The following is a 22894-nucleotide window of genomic DNA, read 5'->3' on the forward strand; positions in this document are numbered from 1 at the left end:
GAAGTCTGTGCGTCAGTCTATTCTGCCCAAGCTTTCAAATTCCTTTGACAGCCTGGATATGAAATTCAGAAGTCATTAATGTGATGTGTTAATTTTGTACTTTTGACTTACTGCAAATATCTTATAGTTTCCATAGCAACGATAACCTATCCAGATTGTGTAATATTCTTTACAGTAGTATTAAAAATAAAACTATGCAATTACATGAGCGTCTGGAGCAGTTCATTTAGGGGAACTGGGGCTTGAAATTTATTTATTTTATTTCTGTTTAAAAATTATGATTTCCTATGAAAATTTTCTCAGAAATCTAATAAAAGTTTAATAATTTATTAAGTTTATTCTGCAATAGATACCTGGTAGTTAATTTAATTATTGAATTATGAAATTTACATTGTAAGCACCGTGTTAAGCATCTCAGGCATAAGTGCTCTCACACATATACACATATATTTAAGGTGGTGGGGGACATCTGGTTTTAATTACATTCAGCGACATGCTGTTTTGTACTTCTTTAGTGGCTTCTGGGTAGGCTGAAAAAAGTCTAGTTTTATGTTTGGAGGAAACAGACAGAAAAAGGGAAAAAAACGATCACTTAAACTTTCCCTGTTTTTGACTTTGCTCTTGAAAACATGCCTAAGATACCACTTTGACAATACTAAAGATTGTTTTAGTAGTTGACTATTTTCATAATGTCAAATCATTTTGGCTTTTTTTCTATTTCCCTCTAATTCTAATTCAAAAGACAATATAATAGCACTAAAGCTAGTTAATGTAACTTCCTACATTTAACACAACTGTTTTTATTTTTTATGTTACTTTCCATATATGTCTAGATATATGTATATTTTATATGGCATAATTTGTGTGTTTTCTCAGTAGTATATGGCAAACATTTTCCATGTTTCTAATGACCTTCATGATTATCATTTTATTAACTGCATAACAGACCATCTTGTTGATATGTCTGGTGTATTTTCTCTTTACCCAAATGCCGCTTAACTACCTTGAATGCCATGTGTTGGAAGAGAAATGGATGTAGTTTTCAAACTGATTGTGGGGGAAAGTAAGTCAGTTATTGCTCAAAGCATAGGTGATTGTGAGAATCTTCAAAAGGCACTTTAAATGTTTTAAAATACATATTACAAATAACCTGATAACCTCTTAAACTGTTTTATCTGCTAGTAAACACAGAATGGGGAAAATGAGCAATAGATAAGTAGGACAGGTATGGCAGTACTTAGGTACCACCATTCGACGAAACCATCGTGACATGGTGCTGCCTTGCTGAGGCTCTAATATGGTAGACTGTATTTTGCCGTATATAATGCGCTCCTATGTATAATGCACACCCACGTTTTTGGCCCAACCTTTCAGGGAAAAATTCTTTTGCTTTAACTTTTTAATTCAAAGTTTTATTTGTTTACCTTTATGTACTTGTTTTTTGTGTTATAAAGACATTTTAGCGTTTATTTTTTAGCATATCATGGTACAATAAATTTTGTTTAACAAATAATTACAAAACACAAGAACAGATACAAGGTACAAAAAGTTTCATGTACTGGTAACAAATTTATGATAGTTACACATCATTCATTGTAAGTTCAACAAAACCTATGATCGTATTCCCTGGTATTATTTTGCAGATGGATATCGTTATTGATTTCTAGAGTTATACTTTTAACTCATAAGCATAAATAAAGGAATTAAAAACATTTTTATGGATACAGAATTATGCGCATCCTTATTTTTCCCTCACAAATTTGGGCAAAAATGTGCATTATATATGGCAAAATACAGTGATCAAAAGACAAAATTTGGAGGGCATGGATTATACTCCTCTTATCAGAACACCCCATGGTATGAACTGCATTTGTGACATTTAGTTGGGATCTTGGTGTGGCTGCTTCTGGAGTCAGTACCCTGAGGATACTGTGTGACACTAGCCACTCATCTGATACTCTTAATGTTTTTATGGACTGTATCACCATTATTGAAATGCTGTCTTCCCTTTGTTAAGCACCCTGGTAATTACTGTAGATTCCCAGAATTCTTAATCCTACCTCCATTGTTTGGACAGTTCACTGTAACTACTGGGTTTTTCTTAGAGTTCTTGTGAATGAGGTGTTGGCTGAAGTTTTGAAGTCTTTCCAAGGCTTTTGGTTGAAGTCTTGGGACTTTTGAATATCTGTCCTTTATCCTAGGTGAGTAATAGGGTATCCCAATCCATCAACATTTTTCCATAGCTCCTCCCTCCTATTTAGTGGTTCTTACACTGTGAAATTACTTTGAATGAATATAGGAGTTTACACCTGCCATTTGTTTTTGTGATTAATGTTTATAATAAAATGCTTTCGTAGACTCCAGATAATTAAGACAGGAGTAGAATTAAATTGCAATATGCTTGAGTTTATGTTTGTTTAGTTTTGAAACTAGTGCTGTGTTTAGTATCCTGTTCTGTTTCAGTTTTGAATTTTGTCTGTCTGGTATTTTCATTGTGACATGAATTTTATTTGGTATTTCATATTTCTGCAGTTGAAATATCAGAAGTAATAAGCAGTGCATGCATAGTGACAGTAGTATTTACATATCACTGCAAGACTAGTGCATTTTCATTGTTTTTGTAGTTATAATTTTCAATCAAAATAATGTGTACAAAAAATAATTTTTTTTTGTTCATATGCAGAAAAGATGAAAAAGAATATGCATTGAAGCAAATTGAAGGAACAGGAATATCCATGTCAGCTTGTAGAGAGATTGCAGTAAGTGGATATAAATATTTATTTTGTTATTGATATTGGATGATGATTGATATTAATATAAAATAGTGTCATTAATGTATACAATGCATGGTTATTTCAAAGATGTTAATGATAGTTTATATAAAATGAGAAAAGCTGCATAAATTCGTTAATTATTTGAAAGTCATCTTTGAACATTCTCTTAATATTTAGGGTTTATAATCTTAGGAATACTGAACCAAGTGAGGATTTAATTTAAATTATGTTTCAATGTAAATAATTTCATTAATATATTTTTCTGTAATTTTAGGACTGATGTGTCTTTATAGAGAAAGGGATGATACTGTTAGATATTCGCATATTAAAATTTTTTTCAGAAATAAATGTTTTAGTGCTAGATTTTACTAGTTGCTAGAAAAATAAGACCATAATAATAATAGGATAATTCCTTAAAGAAATATAGTTTCTTTTTTTTTTCTTTATAGGACACACATATATATTTAAGTAATGATTGTCTATAAGAATACCTAACATTTACTATTTACTAGGTACCAGGCTTACTAAGTACTTTCAGGTATTAATTTTCACAGCAATTATATGAAATGAGTACTTTTAATATCCCCATTTTATAGATCAAAACCATAATTATGGATTAGAAAGGTTACTATTATATTACCTTATTTTGTTCTTCAGTATCTTATTTAATTCTTCAGTTTCTTATAGGGGCTTTATCATAATATCACATGTAATAGGGAATTCTGTCTCTCATTTGGTAACTATTACGTACATTGCCCATAGTTCCATGTTTCAGTTGACTCACTTGGAAGCACTCTGTTAGTAATAAGAAAAAGTGTGGTGCAAAGAAAACATGAGGCAGGAAATCTGTAGACCTGAGTGTCTGTCTGTCTTAGTAGCTAAATTAACCACGAGTCCTAGTTTCCTTATTTGTGAAATAAGGGAACTATGAGGTCCTTTCTCACCATAAAGTTTTTGATTTCAGAATGGGAGCTTCTTACTAGACTGTGCACACTTTGAGGGGCAGGGACCTTATCTTTTAGTGCCTGGCACATAGAGTGTGCCCCGTAAATATTTGTTGAATAAAGAAACAGAACAAAACAAATTCTATTAGGAGTCTGTGAGCCTAAGTTTACTTTAGAATATAAATATATTGCTTTAAAATGTTCAATTTGGGAGTGTTCTATTAATTGCAAAGTGGTGTTACAAATATCCTACCAGAATATGCATTTAGTACACGATTTTTCCTCCCTAAAATTCTTAAACATTATTATCTCAATCAATATGAGTATCATTAGTGTGCAATTTTGCTGTTTTAGAGTACAACAATTTAGTATAGCGTTAATTCACCATCCATATGTTAATTGGGTAGGTAGGTGATATTTAAAGTATATGATTATTAGAAAAAGAAAACCCTATTGTAAACTTTGTTAATGAAATAGACTGATTAATATATGCTGAGGAATCCATGGGTTTCCTTTTCTCCACATCCTCTCCAGCATTTATCTCTTATCTTTTTGATGATAGTCATTGTAAAAGGTGTGAGATGGTATCTCACTGTGGTTTTGTTTTACCTTTCCTTGATGATTAGTGATGTTGAGCACCTTTTCATGTACCTGTTGGCTAGTTGTTTGTCTTCTTTGGAAAATGTCTATTCAATTCCTCTGCTCAGTTTTAATTGGATTTTTTTCTATTAAATTGAATAAGTTCCGATATATTTTGGATATTAAACCTTATCAGATATATGGTTTGCAAATATTTTCTCTGATTATGTAGTTGACTTTTCATTTTGTTATTGTGTAGAAGCTAGAAAAGCTTAACTTTTAAAGCCATTCACAGCCTTCATATTTTTATTGAGAGTTTGCCTAATAGAACTTTACATAGAATGCAGAGTTTCTAGATTGAGTACTAGTTTCTCACTACCTGAATGACTTAGCCGCAGCCTGATAGAGATTGGACACAAATTTCGATGGCTGTTATAGAAGCATAGTGCCTAAGTGCATATATCCTTGTACATTATAAGCTCACAAGCACAGTTTTATAATTATTCTTTATGCAGTATCTTTTAGATCATATTGAAGAAAAAGAGTTATAAACAAAAATACATTTATGCTCTCTTTTTCATTTGCTATTGTTGTGGTTGCCTTTAGCAGTGCTCTTTATTTTTTGTGTACATTGAGTTACTGTTTATAGTCCTTTTATTTTAACTGAAGATCTCTATTCTCTTAAAAGTACAAAAATGATCAATTTCCTATTCCTGTTCTAATTAGATTAGATTTAATTGGCTATTAATTCTTTATTCTTAGTGTTGTTTATTTTTCTCTTGAATAATATTGAAGCAAAATTACGCTATAGTGACATAATTCAGAATAAGGACTGAAAATAAATCTGATAATGGCATGCAAAGGGCTAAGCTCAGAGTCTCAAATAATGCATAGTAAATGGTTGTTTTTATTCTGATTGATAACTTTTTCCTATTTCAACTTCAATTAAAGAATATATAATTTTTTGTTGAAATTGTTTTCACTGTGTTTAAAGTAAATTATTTTTAAGAATCTATACATTTAATTTAAGAGTAAGGTAGATGAGAGTAAACGTGATCAAATATTTGGTGATGGAAGAACTGACTCTGGGTGGTGAACACACAGTGAGATATATAGATGATGTATTACAGAATTGTACCCTTGAAACCTACGTAACTTTACTAACCATTGTTATCCCAATAAACTTTTAAAAAATAACTTTTAAAGTATCTTATCATAGAAGATACTAAATTATAAAATTCAACATAATCTTGGTTATTCTTATCGTAGGTTCAAAATAAGATATTGATGTGGAAAAACAAAGTAGTTATTTAAAAAAAAATCCCTTTGGTTTCAGATTATAAAATGAGAGAATATGGACTTTGGATTCAGACAGACTTGGGGTTGTATCTGGACTTCCCATTATTTCTATAATGGAGTTGGGCAAGTTGCTGTTAGAAACAGGATCCATCTTCTAGGTAGCTATAGAAATGAAGCTGTTGTAAAGGGTGTCAGGACATACCTTGATTTGCTTCTAGGGCTGGCATTCCCAAGGAAGTAGGCCATACAGCAGCCCACTGGTTGCCCAGATTCTCAGAATTCCTGAGTTTCTTAACTTCCTAATGTTCCAGATCATTCTCAGCCCTACCCTATAACCAGTATATCAATCAACTAAATCTCATGAAATGTTTTGACAAAGCACTTCTTTTCAAATATGTTGAAGTTCTTAGGGAGGAATTGCCCAGGAGAGCAGAAAGTCTGACGCTTGCATATATTTTAGTGGCACATACCCCATCTAAGCTCTAAGGTTAAAATATAGCTAATTTCTACTTTTATTTATTGTTCATCCTTCAGACTACTTATTTTGATTTATTTGGATTTGAAATTAAACATCTTTCTCAGTCTATGTACTCTCTTTTTTTCTTTTTTTTGGCCTAATAAAGTTATTAATCATATAAACCAACTATCAATACATCTGGTTCCTGTGAACCTTAGTTTCTAAATGTCTAAAGTGGAATTAATAGTACCTAATCTCACAGAATTGCAGTAACAATAAATTATAGTACGTAAGCCTTTTGTCTCATAATCAATTCTCAATTAAGGTTAACTTTCCTCCTTTCTAAGTTGAATTCATTAATGTGATGGAGGGTAAGTTGTGGGTGGCCATAGCTTACATCAGTAATAATAAACGGGGGGCCAGTACATACTGTTCTAAAAATTCAGTTAATTTGTTGTGGTCTTTGAATGCTAAATTATATTTAAAATATACTATAGTAGCAGATACAATTGTGTCCCCCCCCCCCCCAATATATCAGTTATTTAACAGGTATGGATCACTATTCTTTGTAACACAGTGTTGCTTGCTGAGAGAATACAGAGCAGCATTTTCAGGAAGGCGGAAGTCTTTTTAAGTTAGTTATTTGAAATGTGAAATGCCTTTTTCCTCAGGAAACGTTGATATAAATGATGCCCAGGTTACCGGTCTACCCAACCAAAACCTATGTAGCCTATAGGTAACTGAGTTATGGTACTCTAATACTAAAGAACCTGAGGACCAGTTATAACGTTGTTTCCATGGAGAAACACATTCAGAATTAAAATCTTACGTGCCGGGACACATCTTAGCCCTTCATAGTTTTCTAAATGGCAACAGGCCTTTTAGGTCCAGGTCATTGGCCAGGGATCTGAGGCATTGGAAACTAGAGTAGGGATTGGGGGAGATTAGTCATAATGTCAGAAGTTAGGGGTATTATGGCAACCAGAGGCAGGAGTAGAAATTGTATTATCTAAGCTGTGAGGATTGGGAGCTAGGTCTATGCCTGGGAGGAAAAGAGGATGGAGGGGATAATGAGGAAGGTAAGGCAGGCTGGGGATCTGGGAGGCCGCTGGTAGGGTTTCAGGAGTAACCAGGAAAATGAGAAATGGAGGCACTTAGCCAGGCAATGGCTGGCTCAAGTCAGCAGAAAGAGCCTAGTGGATAGGGTAATCTAAAGTGACAGGGATCTGAAACAGGAAGCACACAATTAGGGATTTGGTACTATAACACATTAAAGCAAAGACTGGAGCACAATTGGGCTAAGGAGGTTACTTCAAATACCAGTGGATTATCATACTGACACAGTTACACATCTTTTTCTTATATCAGTGACATAAGCTGTGCACATTTTTAATAGAGATCTTTGGCTTAATTAACAAGCAAAAAACAGATCAGAACAGTGCTAAGTCAAGATGAAGCAGAACTTTAACAGATACAAACTAGAGTTAATATACTTGCGTTTCGAAAGAATGAAATTATTGTTCAAAACATAATTCTGTTTTATAATTATTTTATATAATTCTCGGTATATAATAAGAATGATATAATCTGATAAGACAAATATTGGTTTATAAGCTTCTTAGCATACTCAGCAGCTCAGTAGTTTTCAAAGTTGGAATAGACTATTTTTCTTAAAAAAATATTTTACTTAATTGGAAATTCTATAGTTTGTAGATTTTAGTGATGTGATTAGATAATATGGCATTCAAATAGTTGAAAGTAAATTACCATTAGAAACAAAATGATTGCCAAAGGATTGAATTTGCCCAAGATAATAATGCTAGGTATTGTTGATAGTAAAATAATATCAGAAAAGAAAAACATATTTGAAAACCTTACTTGCAGAGTAGTAAGTAACTGAAGTTTGGATACAACCTTTTCTCTCTATAAGTAAGTTCCACTTTAGAAAAGCTTTTTTTTTTCCTTTTGGTTTGTCTACCTTTCTAATAAGTTTGCCATACCACTTTATATTTTAAAAATAATCTGGTTAATAAGCCTAACTTTATTTGTGGTTTTGGTCTTTGGGTGTTGCGGGTGTGGTGTGAACTTTATTCTTTCTCAAAGAGAATTCTTCAAGTTATGTATTTTTAATCCAATAGAAAAACAGGCCAAAGAGTTAAATAAGAACTTTATTTAAAAAGTGAAACAGATGGTGAGTAAATAAAAAAGATGCTCAATTATATTAATGATCATAGAAATACAAAATACCACCACAGTGAGATATATATTTTTGCCCAGCAAATTGGTAACAGTATCAAGTATTTGCAAGTATATAGAATACTGGAACTGTCATGCAGTGCTAGTGGAATTATAAATTATATTGCAACACTGAGGGAAACAGTTTATTTAGTAAAGTTAAGAATTACAGACCTTATTACCCAATAAGTTTACTCCTAAATATAGATGCTGTATATTCTCAACCCCAATCGACCTAATTCCCCCTTTTATAACAGTTATTTTATCCTGAATTGAAATTCATAGATGATATAACCTATTTACATGCATAATTTAAAAATCATTATAAACCCCTTTATTATAAAAAATAGAAAGTAATTTATAATGAAATAACATTTAAATATGTAAGAATCAGGCATTTTAATTATAATATCTAAATGCTAATCAGTCCTAGATGCATACCTAATTGTGGAACATGTAATTGAGTTGACACTGTGTGTTGTTTTGGGTAATATTGAATTACCATTGTTTTTGGGTTCAGCTAAATCTATGCTATATGTGATTTATATAATATGCTATATGCGCTATATGTGATTTAATTAACTTGTGGGTTTCACAACTCATTAGGAGATTCTGAAAAGAAATTCTAATTGTTCCTCAAATTCTTACCTTGAATTCAAAACGTGTGTGAAACTTATTAGTATGCTAAGTAATATTTTTAATCCCATCATTTGATTTTTCATTTCGCTTCTTTTTCTCCTATTGTTGGTCTTATTTCTTGTTCCTCTTCTTATTTCTTACTCGTGTCTTACGTGTTTTCTGTCTTTTTCCCCCACCATTTGCCCAAAGTAGGTCTGTTCCACAATTGTAGCTGTTTGTGATTCCACAAAAACTGTTTGTACTTATTTTATCTGTTTTTCTTATTCTTATCTGGAACTGTTTTTCTGTCTAGTTATGTATGGTATGTAGATTCATACTTAGAATTTTCCCAGAAGCATACAGAAATCATTTATCACATAAACAATTGCTCATTTGTTATTAATTAGTAATTTACAATGCTCTGTTTTCCTCTTGCCCAAAAATGAACAGTCCATTTAGTGGGCTTTATGGAATTGAGATTCCCATTGTTGCAGGTTTTTTTTGTTGTTCATATATTAGCATTTTTAAAGTATTTTTAGTATAGGTTCATTTTGCCTTCATAAAATTTAGGTCAGGGATTGTGTCTGATATATTCACTCTTGAATCCTTGGAATCTGTCTAGTACAATACTTGGAACAACTCTAAAAAAGAAAACTTAATAAATGTAATAATTTATTTGAATTTGTTATTTTAACCATATTAACAACAACTAAAGACTTTGTTGTTCTGATAAAGTTTTCTCAGTAGTACTTTAGGCAAATTATTACTTGAAATAAAAAAATTAAACTTTGTGGACTATTTGTTTTCATTATTTAAAATTCTGGATTCATTCTGATTCTCCTTCCCATAACCATGTATGATTTAATGAATAAGTGGTAGGAATAATAAGTTGGTTTTTCATGAAATATTTGAGTATCTATTATAATCCAGGCATTGTGCTAACTGCTGAGGATATAGTATTGAGCAAAAATTTTCCCTTTAAGAAATGTATTGTTTTGGAGGAGACAGGTAAGAAAACACCAATTTTGACACGATGTAATCAATACCATCACAATGTTAAGCAGAATGCTGGATAATAGTCTAGCCCATACTTGGGAGTGTGAGAGGGCTCCTTGGGGGTTTTGTGGTAGTGGAAGTCTGAAAGACAGACAGGAGCTGGCTGGGTGAAGGAGAAGGAAGTGGGAAAAGGCATTTGGCCTGAGAAAACAACGTGTAGGAAGGCCTAGAAGTTTTATGAATAACTGGAAGAGTGTACTGTTTTAATTCCCTTCAAGCCTACCAAGTTAATGAGTTATTACAACAGCAGCACGTAAATTTCTGTTGTGTTAAGCAACTGAAATTTTGGGGTTTGTGTACTGTAGCAGTTAGTGTTACCCTCATTAATGTGTGAATAATAGAAGTACTGTCCAGAGTTGAAACAAAAAAATTGGTGTTAAGAATAATTTTAAAAGTAAACAATAGATGAAGTAAAAATGATCATCTAAGTAAAGAAGATGGAGTGGGAAGATGGAGATGGGGGTGTAAATCAGCTAGTTTCATCTATTATTTTCTATAACAGAAAATAATATTTAAAGTTGAAAGTGAAGAATAGTGATATAAACACTTAGAGATAGGAAATAATCAAACCAAAGAACCAAAACCACAAAAAGTTATAAGTACTTGTATGTAGGGAAAGGGAGGGATGGATTAGAGGTTTGTTTGATTATAATTCCTGTGATACTACTTTTTTTATTATAAATATATTACTTTGACTAAAAATTAGACTAGATGAAAAAATACTGTACATCCACTAAGAGGTCTAAATTAAGACTGATCATCCCATTGTAGGTGAGGATATGGAGGGGATGGAAGCACAAAAGGGTACAGCCACTTTGGGAAAAATTTGAGTTTCTAATGAATATATACATATACCAATTGTATGACCCAGAAATTCCATTTCTAGGTATACATATATCCAAGAAGAATCACTGCATGTGACCACAGAAAACTTGTGAAGAACATTCTTGGCAACTTTATTCATAATCTCCTTAAACAGGAAACAATCCAAATATCCACCAATAGGGGAATGGATAAACAATTTATGGTGTATCTGTAGCAAAGGTTACTACTCAACTCTAAAAAAGAAAACTGAACAGTAACATGGATGAATCTCAGAAATGATGAGTAAGAGGCCAGACTCAGAAGAATACATGTGGGTTTGTTCTCATTTATATGAAATTCAAGAATGACAGAAATATCTATTGTGGCAGAAATCAGAATAGTGGTTGCCAGGAGTTGGGGGAAGGGTTGAGTGGAAAGGGGCACATGTGAACTTTATTGAGTGATAGAAATGTTCTATATCTTGATCTGGTTGATAGTTACATAGGTGGTATGTTTGTCAAAATTCATGCTGATCACGTAAGACTTGCTCATTTTACTGCATGTAAATCATACCTCAATAAAGTACCAGTAGTACAAAAAATACAAAGTAAAGACTAGAGAACTTGGTGCATTAAAGGCATGAAAGAAGTCTAACATGGTTGGGTTAAGAGGAAGAACTGGGGATAGAAATGTTGAACTGTTAGACTGGGGTCATCTTGAATGACCTTGTAAATTACTAAGGATTATCCTAAAATCATCAGGATAATTTAAGGTTTTTAAGAGAAAGAATACTAAATTTGAGTTTTAAAACTATCTTTGCTTTCTGAGTGGATTGAAGAGGGATAAGAATGGATGAAGGAAGACCTGTTTAGAAGCTTTTGCTGACACCAAAATAAAAGGTGATAGCGGTTTGTATTAGAGCATAACAGAGGTTGGAAGAAGCAGACATTCAGTGATGGAAAAAGAGAGAAGACAAAGTTGACCACAATGTTTCTCTTGATCAACTAGGTGGCTGATGGCACAATTTACTGAGCAAGAGGGCAGAGGTAGGCAGGAATAGGGGTTAGGTGAAGATGGTGACCTGAATTTCACAGATTTGATTGTTTATTTTGGAGAAAGATACAGAAGATCATATAATAGTAATCATGATAATTAGAAATACAGCAATACTGCAAAATTTCAAGGAATTATTACAATCTAGATTATACATTCCTTTCTGCTCAAGCTATTAATTATTCCGTCTTTTTTCTGTTTATGAAGACATGGTTTCCATTCATAGTCTACATAAAATGCAACTACTGAACATTGCATAGTTTATACAGGAAAGAGAAAGTTGGGTGGTTTTATCAAAGAGAATGATTTTTAATGTAAATATCTTTAATTGTAATAGCCAACCACTAGTATTGAAATCAGCCAATCATATAGTACAGAGATAACCAGTTAGACACCTTCGTAGGAGAGACTGCAAAGGGCCCAGTGCTGTTAATCTTCTTTTCTGAAATTGAGATATAATTAACATACCATAAAGTTCATCCTTTTAAAGTGTATAATTCCTTGATTTAAGTATACCTACACAGTTATGCAAGCATCACTACTCTCTAATTCCAGAATGTTATTTGTCACCCCAGAGAGAAACACTGTATTCAGTAGTAATTTCCTTTTTCCCCTTTCCCTCAGCACCTGGGAATCATTAATCTGCTTTCTGTCTTTATGGATTTGCCTATGTTCTTTTTTATTTTTTTTTTTAAAGATTTTATTGGGGAAAGGGAACAGGACTTTATTGGGGAACAGTGTGTACTTCCAGGATTTTTTCCAAGTCAAGTTGTCCTTTCAATTGTTGTTGAGGAGGGTGCAGTTCAGCTCTAGGTCCAGTTGCCAGTTGTTAGTTGGAGGGGCACAGCCCACCATCCCTTGTGGGAGACGAGGAGTCAAACTGGCAACCTTGTGGTTGAGACCCCACTGGCCCATGTGGGAATCGAACTGGCAGGCAGCCTTTGGCGTTAGGAGCAGGGAGCTCTAACTGCCTGAGCCCCACCGGGCCTGCCCCTGTTCTTTTTATATTAACCTGTCTCCAACATCATCACAGCTGCTCATTCTATAATCTAGAGTTTATAGAATGATAATCTCTAATTATCTAAATTTGATATTCTAGAGATTCTCAAACTTCGTGGGCCTACATATCACCTGGAGGTCTTTTAAAATGCAGGTATTTTAGTAGATAAGGCTCAAAGATGTCTCAGAATCAGAAGAAATTTTGCTGTAAATGTAAATGAATTGTTAAATAGCAGCTGGCACTAATCAAGGGGAAATTATTCCAATCTTGAGTTTACTTAGTAGTTAATTAACTTGAAAGTGATTTCTCCCCTACTATCCTGGCTATCTACATGTATAAAAGCTTATTCTGGGGTTATTTGTACCTGTAATTAGGTCCTGAGATAGTTATTCCAGTATTATTCCTTAATACCTAATCCAAAATTCCAATCCAAAATCCTAATCCTAATTGGATTAATCCTAATCCCAAAGTGGCATAAAACGCCTTTTTTATTATGCACATGGATTCTGTGAATTGGGAACTCAAAAGGGCACAGCGGGGATGGTTTTCTCAGCTCTGTGATGACTGGGGTTTCTGTCAGGAAGAGTTGAAGGTTGGGATTAACTGCTGAGCGCTGTAATAATTTGATGAATTATTTGATAATTTGAGGGCTTGTTCACCACCATGTCTGGCACCTGTGCTGGTAGCACCCAGAGACTGGGACTGTTGACCAGAGTGCCTGTGTGTGGTCTTCCTTCTGCGTAACACGGTGGCCTCAGCAATAGTCCGTCCAAGTTTAAGTGTTAAAGTGAACAATGATAAAGCCGCCTTGTTTTATTTTGGACAAAGCCTCACAAACTATGCATTGTCACTTCAACTGCATTGTGTTGGTTGAAAGTGAGTCAAATACGCACCGAGACAGATTTCACCTCTTGCTGGGAGAGTGGCATGTGCTAGAAGAGCATGTGGTACCAGACATACTGTTGTGGCTATCTTTGGAAAACACATTCTGCCACAATAGTCAGCTCCAGTATTTGCCAGTATTTTTCATTTTAAATCCATATTTTATAATGACTTTAGAGATAAAAGGTCAGCAATTCTTTACCTAAATCCAGGAATGGAATTTAGGGCTTTACAAGTCTGTGAACTGAGGGTTGAAAACATGAAGAGAAAAAAAAAAGGTTTTAAAAAAATAACATTTTTCTGTTGCTTTGAAAATAGCCTTTTAAAAACGTTTTTCCCCCTGAAAGTCAAAATTGCTAAGGAATTTCTTTTCCCCTTCCCTTACTTTAAACAAGTATCGGGTGTCATGGATCATTAGCGTATCCAGTTAGATTATGTACAGTTTTCATTGTTGCTACATGTGGAGATAGATTAGTTTCCCACTGCTAAGAATCAAGGAAAATTTACCATGCCATCTGTATTTATGCAGTCTAATTTAAATGGAAAAATATTTTAAAAATACAATAAGAAAGACAAGAAAAGAAGAGAAAAAAGGAAAGAACAAAACGTGTGTCATTTGAGCTTATTCTAAAGCTTGAGTGTGCAGGGATACAAAGTCATGCTCTTTCTTGGCTGGCAAGGTTCTTGCTAATGGAAGCCAGAAGCCAGCGAAGCTGAACCATCCTCTATGTCTGCTTAGCCAGAAAACACATTGGGCAGTATGAACTGTTTTGACAAGAAGGTGGCTTAATTTGAAAACACTGTAACCTTCCCTAAATTTGGTTATGCCCCAACACAAAAGCCTTGTGTTACTAAATCACGTAAGCAGAGTAACGATATGATTGGAGAGTCCTTGATGAAATGCTCAGAACTCTGGATGGTTTCAGGAGCAGAACAATGAAGGCCTCTTTCAGATGATATTGTTCTTCCAGAATTATTGACATTTTTTCCTTGTAATCTCTCAAATCAAGGTTTTAAAGGAATTGGAAGCTATGCCATTTTCTTTCAGCATGTAACCAAATGAAATTCTGATGTTTCTTAGAGTAGCTAGTTTCTCTTTTTTGTTCAAGAGCGTGCTGACGCCATCAAGAATTCTTGTTTTGTGAACCCATTTGGAACTGGGAAAGACCATTGAGGGTTAAAACAGTGAAAAGTGGCTTGCCATTAAAACTGATGGAATACCTGGTAACACATCTGGTTTTGCTGCGTTGGTGAAGGAAGAAGGCTCCATAGGCCGCTATGAATCATTGCTTTTACATTAGCATCAAAGACTGTGCCAAAGATCATGAAAGAAGTCTTGTCCAGTCTCTTAAAAGTCACACTTTGTCCCTTGAATCACTGCCTTGTCGAGAGCTTCTCTTGAGAAATTGGAGTAGAATGTAAGGTTGTTTTCTATTGCAGAGAAGTTCATTGATTCTCCAAAGAACAAATCTTAACGCACTAGGGAATTCTGATTCCATTTGCTGCTACATAACTTTGTGAATCAGGGTTTTCAGAACACTTGTCTATTGGATTGTTAAAGTCACTGGCATGTTAAAAAACATTCTGCTTGTTGTTCTAGCTCTTTATTCAAGAGAAATAGCAGCACCCTTCTAATTGAAGTTGATTTTTGTGGAGTGAATTTTAGCTTCCTTTTAATCTCCTTTCTAATCTAAGCATCCTTTTTAAATTGGAAGAGTTTAATCTGTTTACATTAATGTGTTTATTCATATATAGTTATTTTTGTTATTCTCAAGTTTTCTATGTCTTATGCTTTGATTTTGTCACCTCCTTCTTTTCTGACTTCTGAAGTATTGATTTTTTTTCTGTTTGCTTTTCTCCTAAACTTCTGGTTTGGAAATGACTTTCTTTCTAATGTTGTACTTGCTCTTGCATTTTTACATACATATTTGACTTAAATTCTCAAGTTTATTCAGCTTCCTCTAAGTAGTGCAAGGACTTGAGAACTCTAACTCAGCTCTCTCCCTGTGTTATTTTTCTCTATTATTTTAGTTCCACCTTGTTTTTACATTACCTCTTCCTGAACTTCCTACCCCCCAACTTTGTATATTTTTTTCTTTACAGTCGGGGCTTATTTAGATTTACTTACACAATTCTTTTTTGGCACACACTCTTTATTGAGGTATATCTTTAGTGGTTCTTTCAGCAAGGGCTTGTTTAATGACTAATTTTTTGGCCTTTGACCAAAAATGTCTATTTTTTTGAAGTATAAGTACACTTTTGAAGTATAATTTAGCTGGATATAGAAATAGAAGTTCGTTTTTTCAGCACTTTGAAGAGTTCAACACGGTCCTCTGGCCTTGGTTATTGCTGCTGTGACATGTGCTGTCCGTGACGTCTTGCCTTCCTGGGTATTCTCTGTTCTCTGTTTGACTTTAAGGTTTTCTCCCTGCCTTTGATGTGTTCTGCACATCGCACAATGCAAGGCCCAGGACGTACAGAAAACTTCCTCACTGGTTTGCCAGGCCGGTGGGTACGGTGTTTTCTAATCCTCTTTTCACTGACTTCTCACTGTGGCTCCTCCGAGGCTGTGGGCCCTGTGGAGGGGTCTCTTTCCAGTATCTCAACCATATGTACCTAAGACATCAACTTCTATTTTCAAGTGGGAATTTAGAACCCCAGCTCTTAGGGCCTGTATCCAGGTCTTATATCCCCGTCGGTTTTACTCATCAGTTCATTCTTTTGGCTCTGATTCGATTTCTTCTTTGTTCCTGCACCTGGGAATCTTCCTTTTTGTCTTTTCAGATTCACCATTTAAAATGTGTTTAATGGGGAGGAATAATATCAAAGAGTCCTTGAAAATAAGAGTTATTTTCTAATGGAATCAAAGACTTCTGAAACTAGGTGCTTTATTTCTCCATCTTAGGAGATTTCCAGAGGGCTAGTATAAGTGTTAGTTGAAGTGTATATGTCCAGAGCTCTAAATTCCTATTGATTGATTATCTGCTTTATTCCACCAAAGAATTTAAAGTGCTTTTTTAATACATACTTAACCCTTGTAGAGTGACACACTTGAGCTTCTGTTTCCTCTTTAACTTGAAGAGCCTGTCAAAGCCTGCGACCATCTTAGGTGTGTCCAGATTATGTCTGACTATTCTAGAAAGATTCCATAATACTTTGTTAAACTAATCTTTCTATAGAAAGACTCTTTGCCATGGTCTGAGGTAGTGGTTCTTGAAGTGTAGTTCCTGACTCCTCAGCAAACAGTCCCTGGGATCATACAGTGTGCACTGTTCCTATGTCGTTCGTTAGATATTCTTTTTTGCCATGATTTTCAAATTAACATTTGATAAAGTGTTCAAACTCCTGATGGATACTTTTTATACATAGATGAAGTATGAGTTTTATGACTTGGTTTATTTTTTCATATACAGAGAGAGTGCTTATTAATTCTACAGTGTAATATGTTAAATACTATAAAAATGATACATATGTTTGGTATATTTATGATTTCCTTACACTTGAGCACCATTTATTTAAAAAAGTTCTTAAAAGTTAAGTGTTAGATGGGAATTAAGGAAATGTTTTACATCTGTAAATTAATTACCTTTGTTTTTTCGTTACCTACACCAAGCTCAGAAGAGCAGTTACAGTATTATTTATGTAACTCCTTTGAATGGTCCCCGTGGATTTAAAACACAATTAGCATTGTTATACTTCCTTCCATAGAGACAATGTATGCTTTCCTAATAAATGTAATATGCTTTTGTTCATGAAGAATGTCACTTAGTAGTGCCAACTATTTTAGCATGATAAAATAAAAATATTTACAATCCAAGACTACTTTGAAATTGTTCTTATAAAGGAAAGAAGTTCCATTGTTTTTGGTTTATTACTTCATCATACAAAAATTCTGTAAAAAGCAAACTGCATGACATTTCAAGGTTCAGAGACTTGGTGATCATTTAAATAAAGTTTTTGCCAAGGTACTGAACATACGAAATGAATGATATCACCATTGTAAAGGCATTAAAGACTCATTATATTTTTAATTAATTACTTAAGTACTTAAAGCCCACACAGTACCTTGTATGCAGAAGTGTTCAGAAAAATGTTGGCTAAGTTGAAGTGATTGAGCTAATCTTGACTCTGTTAACTTACTAATATCATGTTGTCTTTGTCACTCACTGAGTAAGATACCGTTAACTATGTTACATATTGTGAACTGGCGCAGAAGGCATTGTAAGATGTAAACGTGGAGGAGAATGAAGAAAATATTAAAGGAAAATAGGAAATATCCTCTCAAAATATTGGTAAAATCTGTCTATAGACCTGAAAGATTGAAGAAAATATGGTTGCATAATGGATTTTAAAATGATTATTCACAAAAAAGAAAACCCAATTTAAAAATGGGCATAGCACTCAAATAGACATTTCTTTCAAGAGTATATTCAAATGGCCATTAGCACATGAATAGATAGATGTTCAGCATCATTAGTCACTAAGGAAATCAAAGCCACAAGGAGCTACCCTTCACATCCACTAGGATGGTAATAATAATAATAAAAGGAAAACAACAGCTGTTGGCAAGGATGTGGTGAGTTGGAGCCGTCATCCATTGTTGGTGGGAATGTAAAATAGTGTCGATGCTATGGAAAACATTTTGGTGGTTCTTCAAAAGTTAACCATAGAGTTACCGTATGACCCAGCAATTTCACTCCTAGGTGTATACCCAAGAGAACTGAAAACAGGTATTCAAACAAAAACGTGTACACAAATGTTTTTAGCAGCATTATTCATAATAGCCAAAAATGGAAACAACTTATATGTCCATCAGCTGATGAATGGATAGATAAAATGTGGCATATCTATAGAACAGAATATTATTCAGCCATAAAAAGAAGTGAAGTACTGATACTTGCTACAAGATGGATGAACCTTAACAACATTAAATGAAAGAAGCCAGACACAAAAAGTCACATACTGTATGATTCCATTTATATGGAATATCCAGAATAGGCAAATCCATAAAGACAGAAAGCAGATTAATGTTTGCTAGGGGCTGGGATGAGGGAGGAATGGGGAGTAACTGCTTAACTGGTATGGGGTTTCTTTGGGGGATGATGGAAATGTTCTAGCATTAGGCAGTGATGATGGTTGTACATTATCAAGGTACTGGAAATCACTGAATTGTATACTTTAAAATGATAAAGTTTCTGTTATGTGAATTTTAGCTCAGTAAAAAAAGGAATAATTAGTGTGATTATAAACTTTTCTTAGTAAAATATTACCAAAGTAAACATTTTAAAATCAAAGGAAACTTTGTTTCAACATTGCTATTTTTGTGCTTAGAAAAATTATAAAACGTTATGTTTGGCTAAAATAGATATGAAGTCACATAAACATTCTTTTAGGTTTCAATAAAAGATGTGTCCATTTGGGACCTCATTCAAAGGAGTTCTGCTAGATACAAAGAAGCTTAGAATAAAGCACTGCAAGGCAGTCTTATGCAGGTATTGTGCCCCGAGTGTTGCTCCTCTTTTTAGTCAGGAACAGTATGTCTCAGTCCTCGACACTGTCCTTGCCATCTTATTCTAGATCTGCTTGACGTCTTACTGTTGTGACATGAAACTATATTCTGTTCGATCAGCACTAGTCTGGCCTCCTTTTTAAACTAACTTATTCCTTCAGTGACACTGTGTCCCACCACTGTGGTTAAACCCCATGTTTATCCCGCCATTGCACAGTTTTGTTCACTTCCCTAGATCCTTTTATGTTTCAGCATCCTTGCTTCCTCTGCCTTCCCAAGGAAACCTGCACCACAAGGACCCCAAACAGTAAGAAGGAGGAGTGAGGAATGAGAGCTACTAAAGCAAGAGCCCGGTGCTCTTTGTGCAGTCAGGAAGAAGAGAAGTTGTCCATAGATGCTACACTGTGGTTCCTTCTAGGCCTGCTGTTTCCAAAGAGCAAACATTATGTAAGGTTTATTATCTATTTATCTAGTAAATTTATGTTTCTATCCAATGTAGGCTGCCTTAAGAGTGGTATTTCTTCCCCACGCTATGTTCCACAGAATACTAGCACCTGGAAATAACTAGTAGAAACTCTGCTTTGGAATGGGGAGGGTTCCTTGGTCAAATGCATTTACGACACGCTGCTTACGCCCTGTTGGAGTTCCATAGTGTACCTTAGCCTGTGCAGGGCTCAGAGACATAGTCAGGAAACTTTTTTGACTTAACGTTTCCAAACTTATTTGAGCCCAAACCTTTTGGGGAGGAGGGAAGAGACAGCAGAGCTATTAATATGTTATATAACATCAATTGGGGAGATACTGTCTTAGAGCATTGTAAATTTGTACAATTGCAGTAAAAATTAGAACGGTCCCGGTTTTAATTGATGAGTAAGTTTGCCTACATCTGTTAAAGCTATAGTACGTAAAAGTATATTCATTGAACCTGGTATAAAATGTAAGGCTTGTATAATTCAAGTACCCTTTTGAAACCCAAGTCATGTTTTCATTTACTATGGATTTTTGTCATGACAAGGCCTTCCTTAAAAAGGTAATTAGCCTTGGATGTAGAAGATATAATTTATAAATAGCACGATTCATTACTTCTTTAATCCTCTACAGAAAAATGTTGACATTCAGTGTTTATACATTACTAACTATAAATATGTAGACACTGATATTGTGTATCACAATATATTTCTAAGAAACCTATATATAGTAGGTATTATTTCCCCTCTTTAGTGTAGGATTTTAGCTTTAAAAAGTGTTAGTAGCTTTTTCATGTACTTGTATTTCTTTTCTCTATAAAATGTCTCTCATTTGTTACATTGCCTTTTTTGCTTTTGAGAACTTTATAGTTTATGAAGGATAGCTCTTACACTCCTAAATAATTTGTAAGCTCTCTTATTATAGATGTCATATGATTAGATCAGCTGTGGCTTGCTCCTTTGGTGTTGTTTTTTTAATTTTAGCACTTGAATCAAATAGGGAAATTGGGTCTGTAAGCACAGTGGATTAGATTCCTCTTGCGTGTGTTGGGGGTGTTTCATATTCCCACGTAGACCTCCTCAGTCTTTTGACTGACGAGGCAGGGTTTTGTTCCGAGTTGTTTCACTGCGGTTGGCTCCTGATCCTAATGACGAGTCAGCCAGGTCTGGCAGTGATAGAACATGGCGGTGTCAGAGTTTCTCCCAGATGAGATTAAGATGACTCCCAGGTGAGTTGCTGAAGAGCCAGAACAGATCTTCTCTTACAAGAGAGTCTTGGCACTTAGGCAGGAAGTGAAGGTTTTTGTTTGAGTTGGCTTTAAGACTCAATTTGTTTGTTTGTTTAGAAAGTAATTGTTTTTCTGTTGTTTTTGCTTTGTCTAATCACAAGCATCCTTCTTAAATCGTGTCTAGTATTTTGCATTGTTACATGCAACCTATTGTATATCATAATATTTTCACCTCTGTACATATTTTGTTGACTGAATTAGAGTGAGTTTGTGTGTGAAATTCGAATTGATACTGTAATCTTCTTTGTGATAATGAATTCCTAAAGTCAAAATTCTATTTGTCTGTTTGGAAAAATAGTAATACATACTGACACTAGCAAATAAATGATTGCTCATAACAAGTTTTATCTTTAATATTTTTGTATATTTGTAAAATATTTTTGTGTTATTTTAATATTTAATATTTATTAAATATTTTATTTAATATTTATTTAATATTATTAAAATATTTTGTCACATTTTAATATTTTTGTATATTTTAATATTTTTGTATATCATATGTTTTTATGGTGTGTAACAATTTCAAGAATAATATAGCTTCTTAAAATGGGATTTCTAGAATGATTGTGAATTAGTTAGAATTGTGAATGAATTCTTTTTTTCTTAGTCTTTTTCCATCTGTAATTACATGTGGGCTGATATTTATTTTCTTACGTAGAAAATTGGAAAATATTTCTTACCTTTCTACCTTAAAGAATTTGCATTTCCATGAATAAAGATCCTATGTAAAGTCTTGTTGCTGCTTACATAATAAATTTGTGAGTCTGCTGTTTCTTGCTTATTATATTCTGATGCTTGACTAAAGCAAACCTTTCCTAGGTTTATTTCTTATTCTTAAGCAGATTTGAAATGGAAAGGTAAAGAAAGCCAGTTGAGATGTCAAGTTGTTATTTAAAACTGTTTTAACATCTGTACACTTGAAAAGCATTAGCTTCTGAGTCCAAGGTGGTGGTTCACCTTTCACTCTCTTACCAATTTTCTATTGAAACAACTCAAATGATAGAATGCAGAAAATTTGTATTGCCTTTGAAAACTTAGAGAACGGTCTCATCCCCACTACAATCATACTGAAGAGCCTTGGTAGGAAACAGTAAAGGTAAGAGTAGAGTGAGGGTACGTACACATCAGTCTGCCAGCTCATTCAAGGGAAACTTACTAAGGAGCTTGGTCAGAAAGCCTTCCCGTGCACATACACCCAGTAACATGTTCCGCCTGGGAGCTAGGCTAGAGTCTAGAATGGGACCAGTGATGTCAATAGGTAAAATCTCTATCTCCTGGCCTGGGTGGGGCTGCAAGAGCAGGAAATCCATTGCCCAGAGCACATCCTGTGTGCTGCAGCTGTAGGGGCAGAGCAGAAGGCACCGTGGAGGCTGGTCCTCAGGAGTAAGTGGGTGTAGAGGGGCAGCCCACCCCAGCCGGCTCAGGCTGAAAGGGAGGCTGTGTCCTACCCAAGAACTCAACAGTGATCTGCACGCTCTAGAACAGTCTAGACCAGTGCTGTCCAATAGGACTCTGCAATTAGGGAAGTGTCTGTGCTGTCCAGTCCAGTAGCTTCTGGTCACAGGGGGTTTGAGCACTTGAAATGTAGCTGGGAACTGAATAAATACCAAAAACCTATTTATAAAGGCTTTTTTCTTTAGGTTATTTTTATCTCAAAAAGTTAATCAGTCAAAAGACATTTGTACAATATGGTTTATAATAGTAAAAAGCATATGTATTAGAATAACATAAATGTACTGTTTAAAGTAGTCTGTTTCATACCCAGACAGTGGAATGTATGCATCCATTAAAACTGCTGATGTGGTGAGATGTTTATCGACAAAGTTTCCAATATATTAATTGAAAAAAACACTAACCACATGGTGTTGTTATTCCCATATTTTGGTGTAAATATTTGAAAATATTTGTGTGTGTGTGTGTGTGTGTGT

General features: G+C 34.3%; 1 protein-coding gene across 6 annotated transcripts in view; it reads left to right on the forward strand.

Moving 5' to 3' along the window:
- The window catches only part of CDK19 (cyclin dependent kinase 19), a 129028-nt gene that overhangs the window by 43740 nt on the left and 62394 nt on the right, over nt 1-22894 (forward strand). For 5 of the 6 annotated variants that reach the window (XM_081033194.1, XM_081033190.1, XM_081033192.1 and 2 more), the window contains one exon: nt 2684-2759. In XM_081033194.1, the coding sequence (XP_080889320.1) occupies nt 2736-2759 (24 nt within the window). In that variant the 5' untranslated portion in view covers nt 2684-2735. The remainder of the gene's footprint in view (nt 1-2683; nt 2760-22894) is intronic. The other variant, XM_081033191.1, reaches the window with a different exon arrangement.

The sequence above is a fragment of the Rhinolophus hipposideros genome (genome assembly GCF_964194185.1).
Source record: "Rhinolophus hipposideros genome assembly, chromosome: 3".
NCBI classification, from domain to species: Eukaryota; Metazoa; Chordata; class Mammalia; order Chiroptera; family Rhinolophidae; genus Rhinolophus; species Rhinolophus hipposideros.